Genomic DNA, 16,375 nt, shown 5'->3' with positions numbered 1-16,375 from the left:
GCACACCTCCCACTGGGGATGTGCCCGCAACCAAAGGTACATGCCCTTGACCGGAATCGAACCTGGGACCTTTCAGTCTGCAGGCCGACGCTCTATCCACTGAGCCAAACCGGTTAGGGCAAAACTTAACTTTTTAAAAATATATATTTTTATTGATTTCGGAGAGGAAGGGAGGGAGAGAGAGAGAGAAACATCAATGATGACCCTAGCTCCGTGGTCGGCAAACTGTGGCTTGCGAGCCACATGCGGCTCTTTGGCCCCTTGAGTGTGGCTCTTCCTAAGCCTTAGGAGTGCCCTAATTTAGTTAATAACAATTACCTACCTATATAGTTTAAGTTTAAAAAATCTGGCTCTCAAAAGAAATTTCAATTGTTGTACTGTTGATATTTGGCTCTGTTGACTAACGAGTTTGCCGACCACTGCCCTAGCTGGTTTGGCTCAGTGGATAGAGTGTTGGCCTGCGGACTAAAGCGTCCCGGGTTCAATTCCAGTCACGGGCACATGCCCAGGTTGCAGGCTCAGTCTCCAATGGGGGACGTGCAGAAAGCAGCCAATCAGTGATTCTCTCTCTCTCTCCCTCTACCTTCCTCTCTGAAATCAAAAAACAAATTAAAAAAGAAAGAAAGAAACATCAATGATAAGAGAGAATCATTGATTGGCTGTGTTCTGCACGCCCCACACTGGGGATTGAGCCCCAAACCCGGGCATGTGCCCTGACCGGGAATCGAACCGTGACCTCCTGGTTCATAGGTCAACGCTTCACCACTGAGAGTCACGCTGGCCGAGCAGCCACACCTTTTTTAAAACTTAATTGGACAACCACAGCTCTGAAATTGCCAAATGGAACACCCATTTTGAGTGGCATTTGGAGGCTTCCAAACATTACCAGGAATCTGCAGTTGCCTCTTCGCAAAATCGTTTTAGAATTCACTGAAGCCAGCCAGCTTCTGAAGAAAGAAGACGGCTTCAGAAGCCGCCTGTTCCTTGCTCCGGGTGCCGGCTTGCCTTCCACCCCAGCCTCCTGCCTCCGGCTCCGGCTCCGCCCCTGCTGCCCTCCCGGCTGGAACCTCCCCTCGCTCCCTCTGAACCTGTCAGTACTGGACCCTTTACAGTTAAGCCCTCTGAGGGTCCTAATAAGCCCCGAGCTTCCATGTCCCCTGGACTGTAGACTTCCCTCAGGGGCTGAGCGTCCTCACAGAGCTGCTGGCGCGTCTGACATGTTTATTCAAGCCGACCAGCCCGGATCCTCCGCTTCATGTCCGCGGCGTTTGCTGGTCCGTGAAGGCAGGCCCCGCTCGGGATGAGACCTGCTGGATCGCAACGCCCTGAAAGGGGTTTTTAGCAAAATGGCTAGGAAAGGTGGTGGGGTCCCCACTGAGCCCTTACAGCAGCCTTTCCACAGCCTGTCGATCGGAGCAAAATTCAGACTTGCTCCCCAAGTCAGATGCTTCTGTGCCTTATCGTTAACTTGATTTTAAGGAAAAGTCTGGTCTTCCCTCAGATGTTGAAGTCACTCCAGTAGCCTTTACCTCCGTGCTTACTAAAGGCTGACCTGGCCCCGCTGGTGTGGTCAGTGGTTGAGTGTCCACCTGTGAACTGTGAGGTTGGATTCCTGGTCGGGGCACAAGCCTGGGTCGGGTGGTTGATGTCTGCATTGCCTGCTCAGTCCCCAGCAGGGGGCCTGCAGGAGGCAGCCAACCCGTGATTCTCTCTCATCATTGATGTCTCTCTCTCTCCCTCTCCCTTCCTCTCTGAAATCAATAAGGAAATATTAAAAAGAAAAAAGCACACAGGTCTGAGGTTATCAAAAGTAAGGATTTCTTTTCAACAAAGGACCCGGCAATGTTAGCACACGTACAATATTTAAAGCAGCCAGAGGTGCCTGTCTAGAACTGTGTTTGACACGGCCCCCACTGAGCACATGTAGCTTCCTAAGGTAAACAACATTTACAATGCGCCCTCGCTGGCTCAGCTCCGTGGGTAGAGCGTCGGCCTGCGGACTGAAAGGTCCCAGGTTCGATTCTGGTCAAGGGCATGTACCTTGGTTGTGGGCACATCTCCAGTAGGAGGTGTGCAGGAGGCAGCTGATCAATGTTTCTCTCTCATTGATGTTTCTAACTATCTCTTTCCCTTCCTCTCTGTAAAAAATCAATAAAATATATTTTTTTAAAAAATTCACTAGCGGCAGCCTTAATCCAGTGAGCGGTATCTTTATAAGAGGAAGGAGGCCGTTCGGACAGAGGCAGAGGAGATGCTCGGACGAGAGGACCGTGGGCTCTGCACCCTTGGACACTGGAGCGATGTGTCCCCAGGCCAGGGACCCAAGGTTGCCAGCAGGTCCCGAAGGTGGCGAGGGGCACGAAGCAGCTTTCCCTGCAGAGCCTCCAGCCGGTGCCCACCCTGCCGCCTGTGAGAACACGCTCCTCGTGCCCTCAGCCTCCTAGTTTGTTGGTAATTCCGTACAGCGGCCTCAGAAACGTACAGTGTAGATGAGGACAATCCCAGAAAGGCCTGTGGCACGGTGCTGATCCAGAATACTCATGGAACTCTTGAAAATCAAGAGGGAAAAGTCACCGCAATGGAAAAACGTACAGAAGACCTGAATAAGCAGCGTGTCCCAGGGGACACGAGAGGGACAAAGAGAACAGGACGCCACGCCCAACCTCTCGGTAACTAGAGAAAAGCAAATTCGAATAATACTGGGCTTCTGCTACACAGCCAACGGATGGGCGGGAGCTGGAGAACGGAATGCTGCCGGTGCTCATGGGAAATGGAGGGGTGCCCACTGCCTTAGCCACGAAGAACCAACTGGCAGTATTGGCAGAAGGAAGTCGGCACACCCCCGAGACCCATTGTCTCCCACCATGGGAAATCCTCGCGAAGGTCCCTGAGGATGGTGGAGGGTCTTCATAGAACGTCGTGATAAGAGTGCAGCTGCCTGTGTCCTCCCGGCGTGAGGACACGTGCGTGCGGAGGAGGGGCACGTGGGAAACCCCAGCCAGGGCACGGGGAAGGACACATTTGTGTGCACGGCGACGTGGAGGCCTCAGAGATGTGGCAAGAGCCCTGGCTGGTGTGGCTCAGTTGGGTGGGTGTTGTTTCACGCACCAAAAGGTTGCCATTCTGATTCCCGGTCAGTGCCCATGCCCAGGTTGCAGGCTCCGTCCCCAGGAGGGGGCGTGCAGAAGGCAACTGATTGATGTTTCACTCTCACATTGATGTTTCTCTCCTCCCTTTTTCTCGCTCTAAAAATCAATAAATCTTTTCAGCCCTAACCGGTTTCACTCAGTGTTTAGAGCGTCGGCCTGCAGTCTCAAGGGTCCCGGGTTCGATTCCGGTCAAGAGCATGTACCTTGGTTGCAGGCACATCCCTAGTAGGGGGTGTGCAGGAGGCAGCTGATGGATGTTTCTCTCTCATCGACGTTTCTGACTCTCTATCCCTCTCCCTTCCTCTCTGTAAAAAATCAATAAAATATATTTTAAAAATCCTTTAAAAAAATAAAAAGATGTGGTATCAAGGAAAAAATAAGATTAGCAACACGACGTTTGAGGTAAATGGTAAAACATGGATGTAAGGATGCATCAGAATGACTGCTGATGGGGAAGAAGGGAACAGCAGGGGAGAATCTGTCAGACAAGAATCCAAGCGAGCAGGACAGACACTGGGCCAAGGAAGGAGGAGACGGGGTAGGGGTGGGGGTGGGTGGTGCGTCCCATCCCAGGCAGGGAGGCCTTGTAGTAACATTCCCGACGGCAGAGCTGGGAAGTTAGGGCGCTATCGCCGCCCACCACACCCGACCTAGGAGCTCAGGCAAATGCTCTGTGTTGTATGAGACAGGACAGGGTAGCGGTCACATCCCTCAGGCTTACTATCAGAAAAAAAAAGATAAGCATAGTAATCTCTTTTTAAAAAAAAAAAATTTTTATTGATTTCAGAGAGGAAGGGATAGAGAAAAACATCAATGATGAGAGAATCATTGATCGGCTGCCTCCTGCATGCCACCCACTGGGGATCAAACCCACAACCCAAGTGTGTGCCCCGACTGGGAATTGAACCGTGATCTCTTGGTTCATAGGTTGATGCTCAACCACTGAGCCATGCTGGCTGGTTAACATCTCTACAGATAAGGCACGCCAGAAAGAAACTCAGAAAATCCAAAAATTTTAACGGGATATTTCATCGGGAGCTAAACGGAGTTAGAGAAATGGTAAAAGTTATGACAGAGCATCCTGCATTAGAAATGGAGATTTTTTTTTTTTTTACTGAGATCATTGGAAAAAATGAAGATTTGAAAGACCACTGGTAGCCTGGCTGGCATGGCTCAATGATTGAGCGTTGACCTATGAACCAAAAGGTCATGGTTCGATTCCCGATCAGGGCACATACCCAGGTTGTGGGCTTGATCCCGTGTGGGGCGTACAGGAGACAGCTGATGGATGATTCTCTGATCGTTGATGTTTCTCTCTCTCTCTCCCTCTCACTTCCTCTCTGAAATCAATAAAAATATATTTTTCTAAAAAAGACCACTGGTACAACTTAGGAATAAAGGACAGATTTCTAAAAAAGGATAAGACGCAGGCGTAACAGAGGAGGTGTCCGTCATGTGTTCACAGAATGATTGAGGGTCACCCTGTTGATAAGTGAGGAGCCTGCGTGGATAAGGTTGGGGTGAGCAGGGAGTCTGGCCATCGTAGTGGGGATTTCAAGAAGGGCCCCCAATAAAAATATGTGTGTGTGTGTGTGTGTGTGTATACTAAAAAAAATAGCAGCACAGTAGCATCCCTACAGTAAAGAAGGCACGCCAGAAAGACGCCCAGAAGACAGACAAAGACCACTGGTGGCCCGGCTGGTGTGGCTCAGTGGTTGGGCATTGACCTATGAACCAGGAGGTCATGGTTTGATTCCCAGTCAGGGCCCATGCCCGGATTGTGGGCTTGTGTGCCCGGTCAGGGCCAGCTTGGGGCCATGTGTCCGTGACGTGATCACATAATGACTGTGGTGAGGAACGTGCCATGGATTAGATTGGGGTGAGCAGGGTGTCTGGCCATGGTAGTGGGGATTTCAAGAAGGGCCCCATGCCTGGAGCTCCGGCAGGTGAGGCGGGGACACAGCCCTGGGGTACTGGCCTGGAGGGCACTTCAAGTGGCCGCATGGACAGCAGTAATGACGGCCCCCGTGGCGGTCTCCCATAGGCCCGTGACCGGGCCCCATTCCTGTCTCCACCTTACAGATGAGGAAACAGGCCCTTCGGTGTTCCTACCCGAGCGGTTATTTCTATCCGTGTCAGAGAATGAGCGTCAGTGTCTGCAGGCACCAGCCAGGCAGGTGGAGCCTCCACCACAGGCCAGGCACCTGGACCCACCTCCAGGGCACAGGAAGCCGGGAGGGTCACAGGTGAGCAGCAGGTCACCACCGCGCAGTCCCAGTGGGAGCGGCCACAGAGAGCAGAGGGAGGAGGGGCTGGGGAGGCTCCCGGGCAGGTGGGGCTGGCGGGGGCTGGACCGGGTGGACCAGAGGGGCTGGGGGTTAGAGCCTGGGAGGATGATGGACCCTGGGAGGAGGGGGTGGTGAGCTTGGGAGCATACGTGTTTGGCTGGCCACCAGGTGCAGGCCGTCTCCCAGGCCCAGCTGACCGCTCTGGGCAGGTGGTGCCTCCAGCCTCCATGAGCCCCTGGCACAGAGCCCTGCACTCCCACCTCTGGAGAAGGCTGCGTGCGGGTCAGGGTGACCGGCCTTCCCATTGGCGGCTGGACAGGTTTGTGGTTCTAGCGGGTGGGCTTGAGCCCATAACCAGGGCCCAAGTCAAGTGGAGGGCCAGGAGGGGAAGGAGGGCAGACAGCAGGGAGCCTGACAGGGACTGAGGGGGCTCCCCCGAAAGAAGACGACACTTGAGTGCCCTTCACAGGTGGCCTGAGACAGGCTCGCCATCTGGCTGCTGGAAGTAGAACCCTGCCCGCCCCCCCACACATGGCTGCACCCCTCCTCCTCCCCTAGAGGATGAGTCACTCCAGAGCCTGCCCCCCCACCCCCCCACCCCCGCTTCCTGGCTGGATTTTGCTCCTCAGGGTCACAGCAGCTCCAGGATCTCAAGGACGGACGAGGTGGAGGAGGGCCGAGTGAGGGTGGGTGGTGAGCTAGTGCATGTCACACAGGAGCCCCATGGCTACCCTCTGTCCCCCCGCCCACCTCTAGCACTGCATTGGGGGGCAGGTAGGGAGGGGCCCTTCCTAGAGCTCCCAATAGCTGCCTGTCAGCTCCAGTGCTCAGAGCCTGCACTGCAGCAGGTGCTGCCCCCCAGCCCCACACCCCACACTGCAGGGCCAGATGTTTTCCCATCTGAGGGTGCACAGCCTGCCTGTCTCTGCTTCAAGGGCAGGGGCTGGGCACCCAGCCTGGGGCTGGCCGGACCTGACCAGGCAAAGGCTCCAGGGCTAGCCACTGGGCTGCTGGTGCCGCTCCAGGAGCTGGGAAGAAAGGGCCCAGCTCCCCCCTCCCCCTCCCCGCACCTCCCAAATAAGCACACAAGGCAGTGGTTTGAGTCTAAGAACGATGGACGTTTAGACGCTGGCACCAGGCTCACACCTGACCAGCAGCACACCAGGGGCGGGCACAGCGAAGGCAGAGGTAGGGAGCGGGCACTGTGGGGGCACCAGCCAGCGCCTGGGGTTGCTGGTAGCCGCTGGGGCGAGGGCAAGGGTGAGGAGGGTTAGCCACAGTGACTCCAGAAGTGCCAGATCCAGGAGGTCACAGTCAGGGGCTCACGCGGAGGGCAGGCACGCCGCACCCCTCCTGGCACCGGGCACTGCCAGGTGGTCAGCACAGGAAGAAGCCTCGGCAAGGGCGCGCGGGTCTGCCCGGAGAGGGGCCCGGCCAGCCTTCCGGCCACAGTGGGTGTGTGGGCAGCAGCATCCCTGGCCGATCCTGGGCTCCCGGCCCCAGCGCAGGAGTTGGGACGTCCTGTCGGTCATGCTGTGGTGGCGGCTTGGGATCCAGACCACAGTGCAAGGTCCAGCTGGGCAAGGCACTAGTCTGCCTTCCGGACCAATGCTGCCCCTTCAGACCAGGCCCCTTCTTCCCAGCCATCTGCCCCCACTTACCACAGGATACCACAGGAAGTCCTCATCAGAGGCAGCACTGCAAAACGAAAATGGGGGCTCCCCGCCTGGAGAACTGCCAGCTTCCCCCCAAGGTCAGAGGAACTCACCCCTGAGCAGCTGGAGGCCGGGCCCCACCTGCTGAACCGCATCCGCTCCTAGCTGGTCAGACACCCCCGCAGGGACACACCGTGGAGCACTGTTTACGAGGCTCCTGCACAGCTTGAAGGGGGGTACCCAGAGGGACTCTGGCCCAAAGCGCACACAGCCCAGCCCGCCAATCTGGGGGACCACAGATCCCCTTGGACTGCACGGGAGGGGGTGGCTGGGAGACTAAGGCACAAGGCTAACCTAAGCCCACGGGGTGGGGGGGAGGGAGGACAAGGTCCAAGGGGGCCTGCAGCAGCAAAGCGCACAGGAACCAAGCAATGAAGACGGCCTGGGTTTTCCAACTTGGCACAGGCTGGAGGTGCAGGCGACGACCCGGGTGCCAACGGCTCTGGCTACAAGGCGCTCCATGTCCTGACAGTCCCTACAAAGGCCTCTGGAGAAGGGGAAGGGCCCTGGTTGCGGCCCACACCCCTCCACCAGCCCAAGGGCCAGTCTCCAACTGGATTCTGGGAAGCGGGTAGCTGGCTGGCGAAGTGGTGGGATGACTCCAAGGTCCTGGCGAAGGCCTGCGCCCTCTCCATCTCCAGCAGGCCCTGCGCGGACAGCCTAGGGAGGGAGCAGGAACGGAGGGCAGGGCGGGCAGAGGCCTCGAACGCACGCGCTGGTCGGTAGACAGAGCGCCCGCGGCCGCCTCCAGCTCACGGCTGCCTGCGCAGGCCCGGGCGCCCGAAGGCCGGATGCATGAGGTTCTCCGTGATGTAGGCCACGAGCAGGCAGATGACCACGAGCATGACGCAGATGGAGCCGCCCACCGCCGTCATGGCCACCACGATGTCCCGCATGCCGGCCGGCTCCGCGACGAACTCCACGCACTCCGTGGGCCCGAAGGCCTCGGCGGCGGCGTGCTCGGTGTGCAGCGGCAGCGGCTGCAGGCACAGGTGGTAGCGCACGCCCTCGTGCACGTCGGGCAGCAGGTAGTCCCGGCAGGAGGCGCCGAGCAGCACGCGCTCGCAGGGGAAGCGCGTGTAGGCGCCGCGCCACGAGCAGTCGAGCATGAAGGCGCGCACGCGGCGCGCCCGGGCCGGCGGCAGGCGCCACTGCACCAACACGCTGCGGTTGCGCAGGACGCTGGCGCGCAGCGAGTGGCCGGCCGCGGTGTGCACCGCGCAGCCGGGCTCCTGGCAGCGGAAGCCGCGCACGGGGCTGCGGAAGCACAGGCGCCCGGCGCCCGCCTCGGCGTCCTCGGGCAGCACCTTGTAGGGGCACCAGGGCGCGTCGGCCGCCGGCTCCCAGCCTGGGGGCGTCGGGGCGGGCGCGGCGCAGGGCGGCGGCCCGCAGGCGGCCAGCAGCAGCAGCAGCAGCGGCGGGGCGCGCATCCTGCCGCGGGGCCTGGCGCAGCGGGACGCGGGCTCACGGGCGCGGGCGGAGGGTCACGCGGGCCGCGCCGCCGCCGCCGCTCCCCGCGCTCGCCCCGCGCGCCGCGCCCTCCGCCGCCGCCGCCCGCTCCGACCCGCTCCTGCGCCCCGTGCGCGCTCGGACCCAGCGCGGCGGCGGAGGCGGGGCCGCCCCACGCCCCGCCCCCCTTAACCCTCGCTGGGCCGTGGCCTGTCGGCCCCTGGAGGGTGGATCTCGAGGGAGAGCGCGCGAGGGAGGTGGGCGTGAGCCCTGGGGGTGGCCACTGCGCTCTCAAGACTCCCAGCCCCGGCGGCGCGCGCGTGGCAGGCTCCGCGCAAGTTCACGGTCCCTCCGCTTCTCGCCGCGTGAGCACACTTCGGCCCGCGCCCCCGCCCCGCCCCCGCCCCCGCCCGGCTCCCTGAGGCTTTCCCGCGGGCTGTGGTCCCGGGTCGTGGCCGCGAGGGCAGCTCCGCGACTGCTTTAGCGACTGGGACGGGAGGTCGCGGCGCGGAGCGCGCAGGACCCCGGGTCACGCTGCCGGGTCAGACTCGGGTGGGGACCCAAGGTAAGGGTCCCGGCCTGTTGTGGGGGAGGAGGCGAGGACGGAAGCTTTCCTTCGCTCCCAGGGCTGTTCCCCTTTAGAGTTGGATGGCGCCGACCGGGAAGGGCGCGATCGATCGATAAGGCTTCTTGGTGAAAACTTTTTCACTCTGCGCAGGAGAGAGACAGCTACAGGCGGAGCACCCTCTCTCCTGATAGATCCCGGGGGTAGCCCTCTCGGTGGTCCCGGAAGGGGGTCAGGGCTGGACACGGGGTAACCCCCACCCGCAAGCCCACCTTCTCCCACGCTTGTCTTCAGGGGGTCCCGAGGCTCTACCAGCCGTGGGCAAACTACGGCCCGCGGGCCGGATCCGGCCCGTTTGAAATGAATAAAACTATTGAAAAAAAAAGACCGTACCCTTTTATGTAATGATGTTTACTTTGAATTTATATTAGTTCACACAAACACTCCATCCATGCTTTTGTTCCGGCCCTCGGTCCAGTTTAAGAACCCATTGTGGCCCTCGAGTCAAAAAGTTTGCCCACCCCTGCGAGTCTAGCCGCTCAGTCCATCCCTGCCTCGACCTCCTCGTGCTCCAGACAGCCCTCCAGGGCCGAGGGCACAGGGCCTGGCCCGAGTGGACAAAGCAGCACTCAGTTCAGGGAGCGCTCTGGCAGGGAGGTGAGAAGGACTGGGGACCCCTGGGCTCCTGGGCGCTGCTCTCACCCGGGGGAGGGAGAGGAGACGCTCGGGTGGCTGCAGTGCTGAGTTACTGGTCCCCAGCTCTGCACAGCCGTGGAGCACCCACTCACCCATGGAGCACCCCACCTCACCCTACCCCCAGCCTCACTAGTTCCTGGTCATTTTCCAAAAAGTCCAGGTCAGCACCAGATCTCAAGGCCTCAGAGCCTGAAGCCAAGGGTCAGAGGCACCGCCCCTCCCGGCTCCGCCCAGCACACCTCCTGACCTAGCCTGGAGGGAGGGCCCTGACCCCCAAACCAGGCCTCTGCAGCTTGCGGGGACCCTGAACGGGGCCTCCAGGCCTCAGCACCCAGCTTGGGGGTGAAGGCTTGGAGAGGGAGGCCCTCCCCAGCCCTGCCCCTGGCTCCTCTTTTCTCCTCAAGCAGAGAGGGCCCTGGGCTTGGACCCCTGCCCCAGCTTTCGGGGACTCAGGAGCTCCCCCAGGGAAGCAGAAAGTGATGGTGAGCTAGGGACCCTCCTAACCCCACCCGGAACCCCGCGAGGCGTGGGCCAGCTTGCTCACATCGGCTGCAGTGGGAGCCTGAGGCAACTGCAGGTGCTCTGCCTGAGGGGAGGGCACCGTGGGCAGAGCAGGGCAGGTGACAGTGCGGGCGGGGATGGGGCGCGGAGTGAGAAGGGGGTTCAGGGGTGGGAGCCCCGTGCTCTCCATGCCTTAGAGACACACGTGGAAGTCATGCGGCAGCACCCTGGGGGCGGACCGCTTTCTTCCCGCGTTCTGAGATCACAAACTTTGCGGCTAGCACTGCCCTGGAACAGACGCTTTCTGCAAACGCACAAACTGTGGGGTGGGGGGGACCCGTCTGGGTCGCTGGGATCAGCATCCTGGGCGTTCAGGTCGCCTCCGGGGGCGCGCAGCTGCGGGCGGGCGGCGACCGCCACCTGCCGGCCGCGCGGAGCACAGTTCCCCTCGGTCCCTCTTCGCTCTCAGGAATGTCCCGAGGGGTCTTGCCTTTGAAAGTGCAGCAAGAACTCTCCATTTTACAACGTTTTCTGTCCTCTTCGTGCCCTTGGATCGCCTTCTCTCTCTCTTTCTTTCTTTCTACAGAGAGGAAGGGAGAGGGATAGAGAGTTAGAAACATCGAGAGAGAAACATCGATCAGCTGCCTCCTGCACACCCCCTACTGGGGATGTGCCCGCAACCAAGGTACATGCCCTTGGCCGGAATCGAACCTGGGACCCTTCAGTCCGCAGGCCGACGCTCTATGCACTGAGCCCAACCAGCTAGTAGGGCCATCTTCTCTCTTTCTTATCAATCGGTGCTGCCTCAGCCTTTTGCAAGTTGCAAAGAGTTCCAGTTCCTGGCCTCTGGCGTTCCCTGTGACGGTTCAGCCAGACAAAGATGCCTGGCTTTGGGCTCTGTCCTTCCTGGATTTGAGGTTCAGGTGTGTAGGAGGTCTTCCCAGTCCGGAGGCCCAAGAGCACATGTCCCCCGGGCCCCAGTACTTAAGCGGCTTGTTTTATGTATTTATCTGTTTATTCTGCACCTAAGTTTGGGTCCCAGAGACATGTTTCCGGGAAAGGCAGGTGAGATTCCAGCCTGAACAGAGGTCTGGCTGCCAGTCTGAACTCACCCCTCCCTTGGGCAACGCGGCCATGTGTCCAGGCCCTGGCTTTCAACCCTGGGGAGTGTGTGTGTGTGTGTGTGTGTGTGTGTGTGTGTTGGGGGGAGGGGTCCTTTCCCACACCGCTGCCCAGCCGGACGGCCCTGGGTGCGCACGTCTCAGCCCCCCTTCTCGGGGTCCTTATCTGTGAGCCGGGTTGACAGGACCGCCTGGCTGGTCGGGCTGAGTGAGGACTGCCTGTGAAAACACGTGCCCGATACTTAGCAAGCACTGCAGTGATGCTGTTTATTGAACTTGAGAGGATTACAGACGGAATAGAAAGGGAAGAGGGAGGTAAACTGGAAATCTGCACTCTGTGGGTTGGGGCCGGCAGGCTCCCTTCCCGAATCTGGTTCCGGAAGGAAGCCTGGCAGACGGGCACCCTGGGAGGGAAAAGGGCGGCCCTGAGGAAACATTCACCAGGTCGCCCACACCGCCACCACGGTGGCCTAGGGATGCTGAGCCCTGCCCAGGTGAGCAGGGCGCCCACCCAGCTGTTAAGGGCCGAGAGTGCCATTGTCCCCAATATCCATTCCTCCTTTCTTTTTTTTTTTTTTAATATATTTTATTGATTTTTCACAGAGAGGAAGGGAGAGAGATAGAGAGTTAGAAACATCGATGAGAGAGAAACATCGATCAGCTGCCTCCTGCACATCTCCCACTGGGGATGTGCCCGCAACCGAGGTACATGCCCTTGACCGGAATCGAACCTGGGACCTTTCAGTCCGCAGGCCGACGCTCTATCCGCTGAGCCAAACCGGTTTCGGCCCTCCTTTCTTTCTTAGTGATTTCACCACTAGCTTGCCGGGGTAGGTCGTCTGAAAAACTACACATTCCAGCTTCCCTTGCAGCTGTGTGTGCGCCAAGTTCTGGCCGATGGGATGCCAGTGGTAGATGCATCTCCCAACTCCTCCTTCTGGAGTCCCCTGTGGAGGAGCCAGCCCTGGACCACCTCTACCTGAGAGAAGACCCAGCCTCTGTCTTGTTTCAGACACTTTTATTGGAAGGTTTTCTGACACTGTCCGTGGGGCTTGATCCTCCTTAACACAGTGTCTCGCTCTCAGATTGCAACAGGGAAAGAAGGCTCGCCAGACATTCCAGGAAAGCTTCCACCTGGAAGTGGACAGACGAGAGCAAATGGAGAGAAGGAACCGGGATGGGAGAGCCAACGCAGAGAGCAGGAGAAAGGCTCTGAAGAATCTATAATTAAACTAAAGTGAGAAAAATGCACGTATGAAGAACATACTGTGTGTGGAATCAGGGAGAGTAAACATGAACTCAGAAAGGGAAGAGATGAGAGCCCGATGTGTGTTTCCAAACCATCCAGCAACTCTCCAGGTCTCAGCAGACACTGACCAGTGTCCTAAAATTTAACTAAAACAAATTTGTAGGGGGGTAAGAGATCAACCAAAGGACTGGTATGCATGCATATAAGCATAACCAATGGACATAAGACACTGGAGGATAGGGGAGGCTAGGGGACTGTCTAGGGCGGGGGGGGGGAATGGACACATATGTAATATCCTTTGTATTACTTTAAGCAATAAAAAAATAATAAAAAAATAAGGGGAAAAAAAATAAAACAAATTTGTAGGCCCTGGCGGGGTAGCTCAGTGGGTTAGAGCATCATCCCAATACTCCAAGGTTGTGGGGTTCGCCTCTGGTCAGGACACATACCAGAATCAACCAACAAATGCATAACTAAATGTAACAACAAATTGATGTTTTTCTCTCACAAATCAATAACAATTTTTTTTTTAACAAAAATGAATTAAGGAGCCCAGCTGGCATGGCTCAGTGATTGAGTGTTGACCTATGAACCAGAAGGTCATGGTTCAATTCCCGGTCAGGGCACATGCCCAGGTTGCGGGCTCGATCCTCAGTGAGGGACATGCAGGAGGCAGCCGATCAATATTCTCTCTCATCATTGATGTTTCTATTCCTCTCTCTTTCTCTTTGAAATCAATAATATATATATATATATATATATATATATATATATATGTGTGTATATATATATATATATATATATATATGTATTTAAAAAAAACAACAACTCCCAAGTAGATGGACATGAGCCTCTGGGATGAAAAAGACAACTGTGTGTGTAGATCCATGGGTAGAAAGGTCCACATCGAGGTGTATTGTGACACTTGGCAACACTGAGGATAAAGATAAGATCCTAAACGCTTTCTCAGAGAACAAACATACCCATACAAATCGTTAGGAATTAGTACGGCTTTAGAGTTTTCAACTGCGGCCCTGGCAGCTGAAGGAAAAAAAACAAACACCTGACTTCAAATACCTTGAAGGAAAAGCATTTCCAACCTAGAATTCTATACCCTGCCAAACTATCAGAGTGAGAGTAGAATAAACACACTTCAGACATGGACCCTTCCCAGGAAGCTACTAGAGGCTGACTTCAGTAAAACGAGAGAGCAGATGCAGGAGGGGGTCAGCACAGATTCCAGGAAACGGACTCCAGCACAGAGAAAGGCCGAGTCAGCAGGATAACTAGAGAAAGCACAAGATGACAGCTATGCATGGTCTCGGAAGCAATCAGTCTGGATTGGAGCAGGAGGACGTGGGGGGGGGGGGGCTCCAGAGAGAGGTCTCCAGGAATTAAATAGAATGTGTCTGAGCCTTTGGAAAATGTTATCAATAGGCGTGTGGCAAAGATGTTAGAGCCTTGGGAAAAAATTAGGTATGAGTTAGTAAAATTCTAGGCATAAGAAAAACACTAAGGCAAAAACAGAAAAGAAAAAAGACCAGGTATGAACTCAAAAGAAAAAGAAATTACTGTGTAAGAACGGAGGCAGGGTTGTATGCAATAACAGGTAGCAGAGCAGCCAGCACCGGACAGGTGATGTAATCCTAATGGGTAGGAGGGTCACGTGGCCATGGCGGGGGCGGGGGGAAGGGGGGGCGGAGGTGGCGGGGTTGTTTGGAGATCAAGTTCTCACTGACTATCTGGAAGTCCACAGAAATGTCTAAACACAAGGGAATAGCTGCTTCTGGTTTAGAAACATGGAGGTTCCTGTCGCAGGAAAAGCTACAAGAGTTGAAAGGATTTGCCTCTGCGAGCACTTTTACGATGTCCTCCGTTCTGCGTGAATTAAAGCCTTGCACTGGCGTTACTTTGATTTTACAAGAGTTGCCGTGACCACGCCTCATCTCAGCGTCCCAAGGGCCGGGGTGGTCAAAGATGCTGCAGACAGACACCCCGGCATCCGCAGCCTCCGTCTCCCTGGCAACGGAACGCGTCTCCGAACCCTAGAGCGCCACGTAGGGTTGGCGAGGGCGACCCGCCCATCCGTGACGCACTTCCGGTTCAGTCCCCGCCCCAGGGCGGAAGAGCTTGACCCCTGGTCCGCGCGCTGCCCGGATTGGATACTCGGGCTTTGGTCCCCTGGTGCCCAGTTCCGTCCCCGCGCGTGCTCGGCTCTGGTGACCCCGACCCCTTCCCGTTCGGGCACACGCCGCTCGGCCCCTGCCCCCGGCGGGCGTGGCGACAGTCCCTGAGGCCACCGCAGTCCTCTGACGTGCGTCCCACGCTGCCCAACGCGAACGCGCCCAGCGTCCGCGGCGGTGCAGAGCCAAGCTGGAGCCCCAGCGCTTCCCGGGGAAGCAGGCCTCTTCCCATCGTTGCGGGACCTGGGGTCCCTCTGTCACCCCCGTCCGCTCGTCCGCAGCTCCCCCAGCAGCCGGAGCGTCAGCGCCGCCGCGGGGCCTCCTGGGAGTTGTGGTTCAGACCCGCCCCCGCTCCCGGCGCCGGCGGGCTGTGGACTACAACTCCCGGCAGGCCGTGCGGCGGCCCCAGGAGCCCGAGCGCTGGGGGCTTCGGCAGCCGCTGCCGGTGGGCGCGGGCGCGGTGACGGGGTGGCCCGGCGGGCCGGTGCTGAGGAGCTGAGGGGCCGCGGGCCGGCCGGCGGCTGACAGACTCCGGCTCCTCAGGTCCCCGAGCTGCCGCCGCGGGACGCAAACTTCCGGGCAAGTGGAGGGGTCGGCGGTGGTGGCCCCGCGGCCGGGGCCGGGGTCAGTCCGCCGCCCGGGGCCTGGGCGACTTCCCGAGGAAGGAGATGGAATGACAGGGGGCGGGGCGGCCCCGGGAGGGCGAGGCGGGGTCCGCCTCGGGGTGGGCGCCGGCCCCGTCCTGTCCTGTCCTGTCCAGCCCGCCCGGCGCGGCGCCCCCGCTGCCCCCTGCGGGCGGGCGCCGGCGGCCAGGGCGCAGTGCGGGGCCCTGACGTCTGCGGGGCCGCGGCTGCCCGTCCCCCGGCTCCGCTCCAGGCGGCCCCGGACCGCAGGGAGCGCAGCAGGACAGGAGGACCCGGGCGCGGCAGGTGGACAGCGCGCAGCCTGGAGCAGACAGCCCGCCCCGCCCGCCCGCCCGCCGGGTGCTCGCTGCGCCCTCCCGCCGCCGCCGGGTCGGGGCTGGCGCTGAGCTCCGTGCAGGCGCCCGGGTCTCCACGCATCCGGCTGCAGCCCGGCGGGCGGGCGGGCGGCGGGCGGCGGGGGCCTGGCCGGCCGGGCAGGTGCGCTCCCGACCGGCTTGCGGGTGGCCGGCCCGGCTTGGCGCCCGCCCCGCGGAGCCGGAGCCGGCCTGCGGGTGCCATGTCAGGGCGCTGCTTGCTTGTGAGTGTGTGTTGGGGAGGGGCCCGGGGAGGCGGTGCTGATAGATGATCCCCGCCGCCCCCTGCGTCCAGAGCCAATTGAAGAAACAGGCGAAGGTGCCAGACAGACTCCCGGCGGGCGCCGCGTGCGGAGCGAGCTTGGCAAACCCCGGCCTGCCCGGCGGGCGCCCTGGCCATTCCTCTGTGGCCTGACGATCGCCATCGTAGCCGCCAGCCGCCCGGTGCAGTGGCGGGCGCGC

The 16,375-nt window shown here is 59.1% G+C and overlaps 1 protein-coding gene across 1 annotated transcript; it reads right to left on the bottom strand.

Moving 5' to 3' along the window:
• Nucleotides 1-6,541: 6,541 nt before the first annotated feature.
• FNDC10 (fibronectin type III domain containing 10) lies at nucleotides 6,542-8,627 on the bottom strand. The gene has a single exon (XM_081085254.1). The coding sequence runs from the start codon at nucleotides 8,580-8,582 to the stop codon at nucleotides 7,905-7,907; it is 678 nt and encodes a 225-aa protein (XP_080941380.1). The 5' UTR covers nucleotides 8,583-8,627; the 3' UTR covers nucleotides 6,542-7,904.
• Nucleotides 8,628-16,375: the final 7,748 nt, after the last annotated feature.

Source organism: Myotis nattereri, assembly GCF_964212035.1.
Source record: "Myotis nattereri genome assembly, chromosome: 3".
Taxonomy (NCBI): domain Eukaryota; kingdom Metazoa; phylum Chordata; class Mammalia; order Chiroptera; family Vespertilionidae; genus Myotis; species Myotis nattereri.
Note: the sequence above shows the minus strand (reverse complement) of the source record. Positions and strands in the feature narration are given on the sequence as shown.

What these genes read in the sequence shown, in the direction of transcription:
- FNDC10 (XM_081085254.1), bottom strand. Translation starts at nt 8,582, where the DNA reads ATGCGCGCCCCGCCGCTGCTGCTGCTGCTGCTGGCCGCCTGCGGGCCG.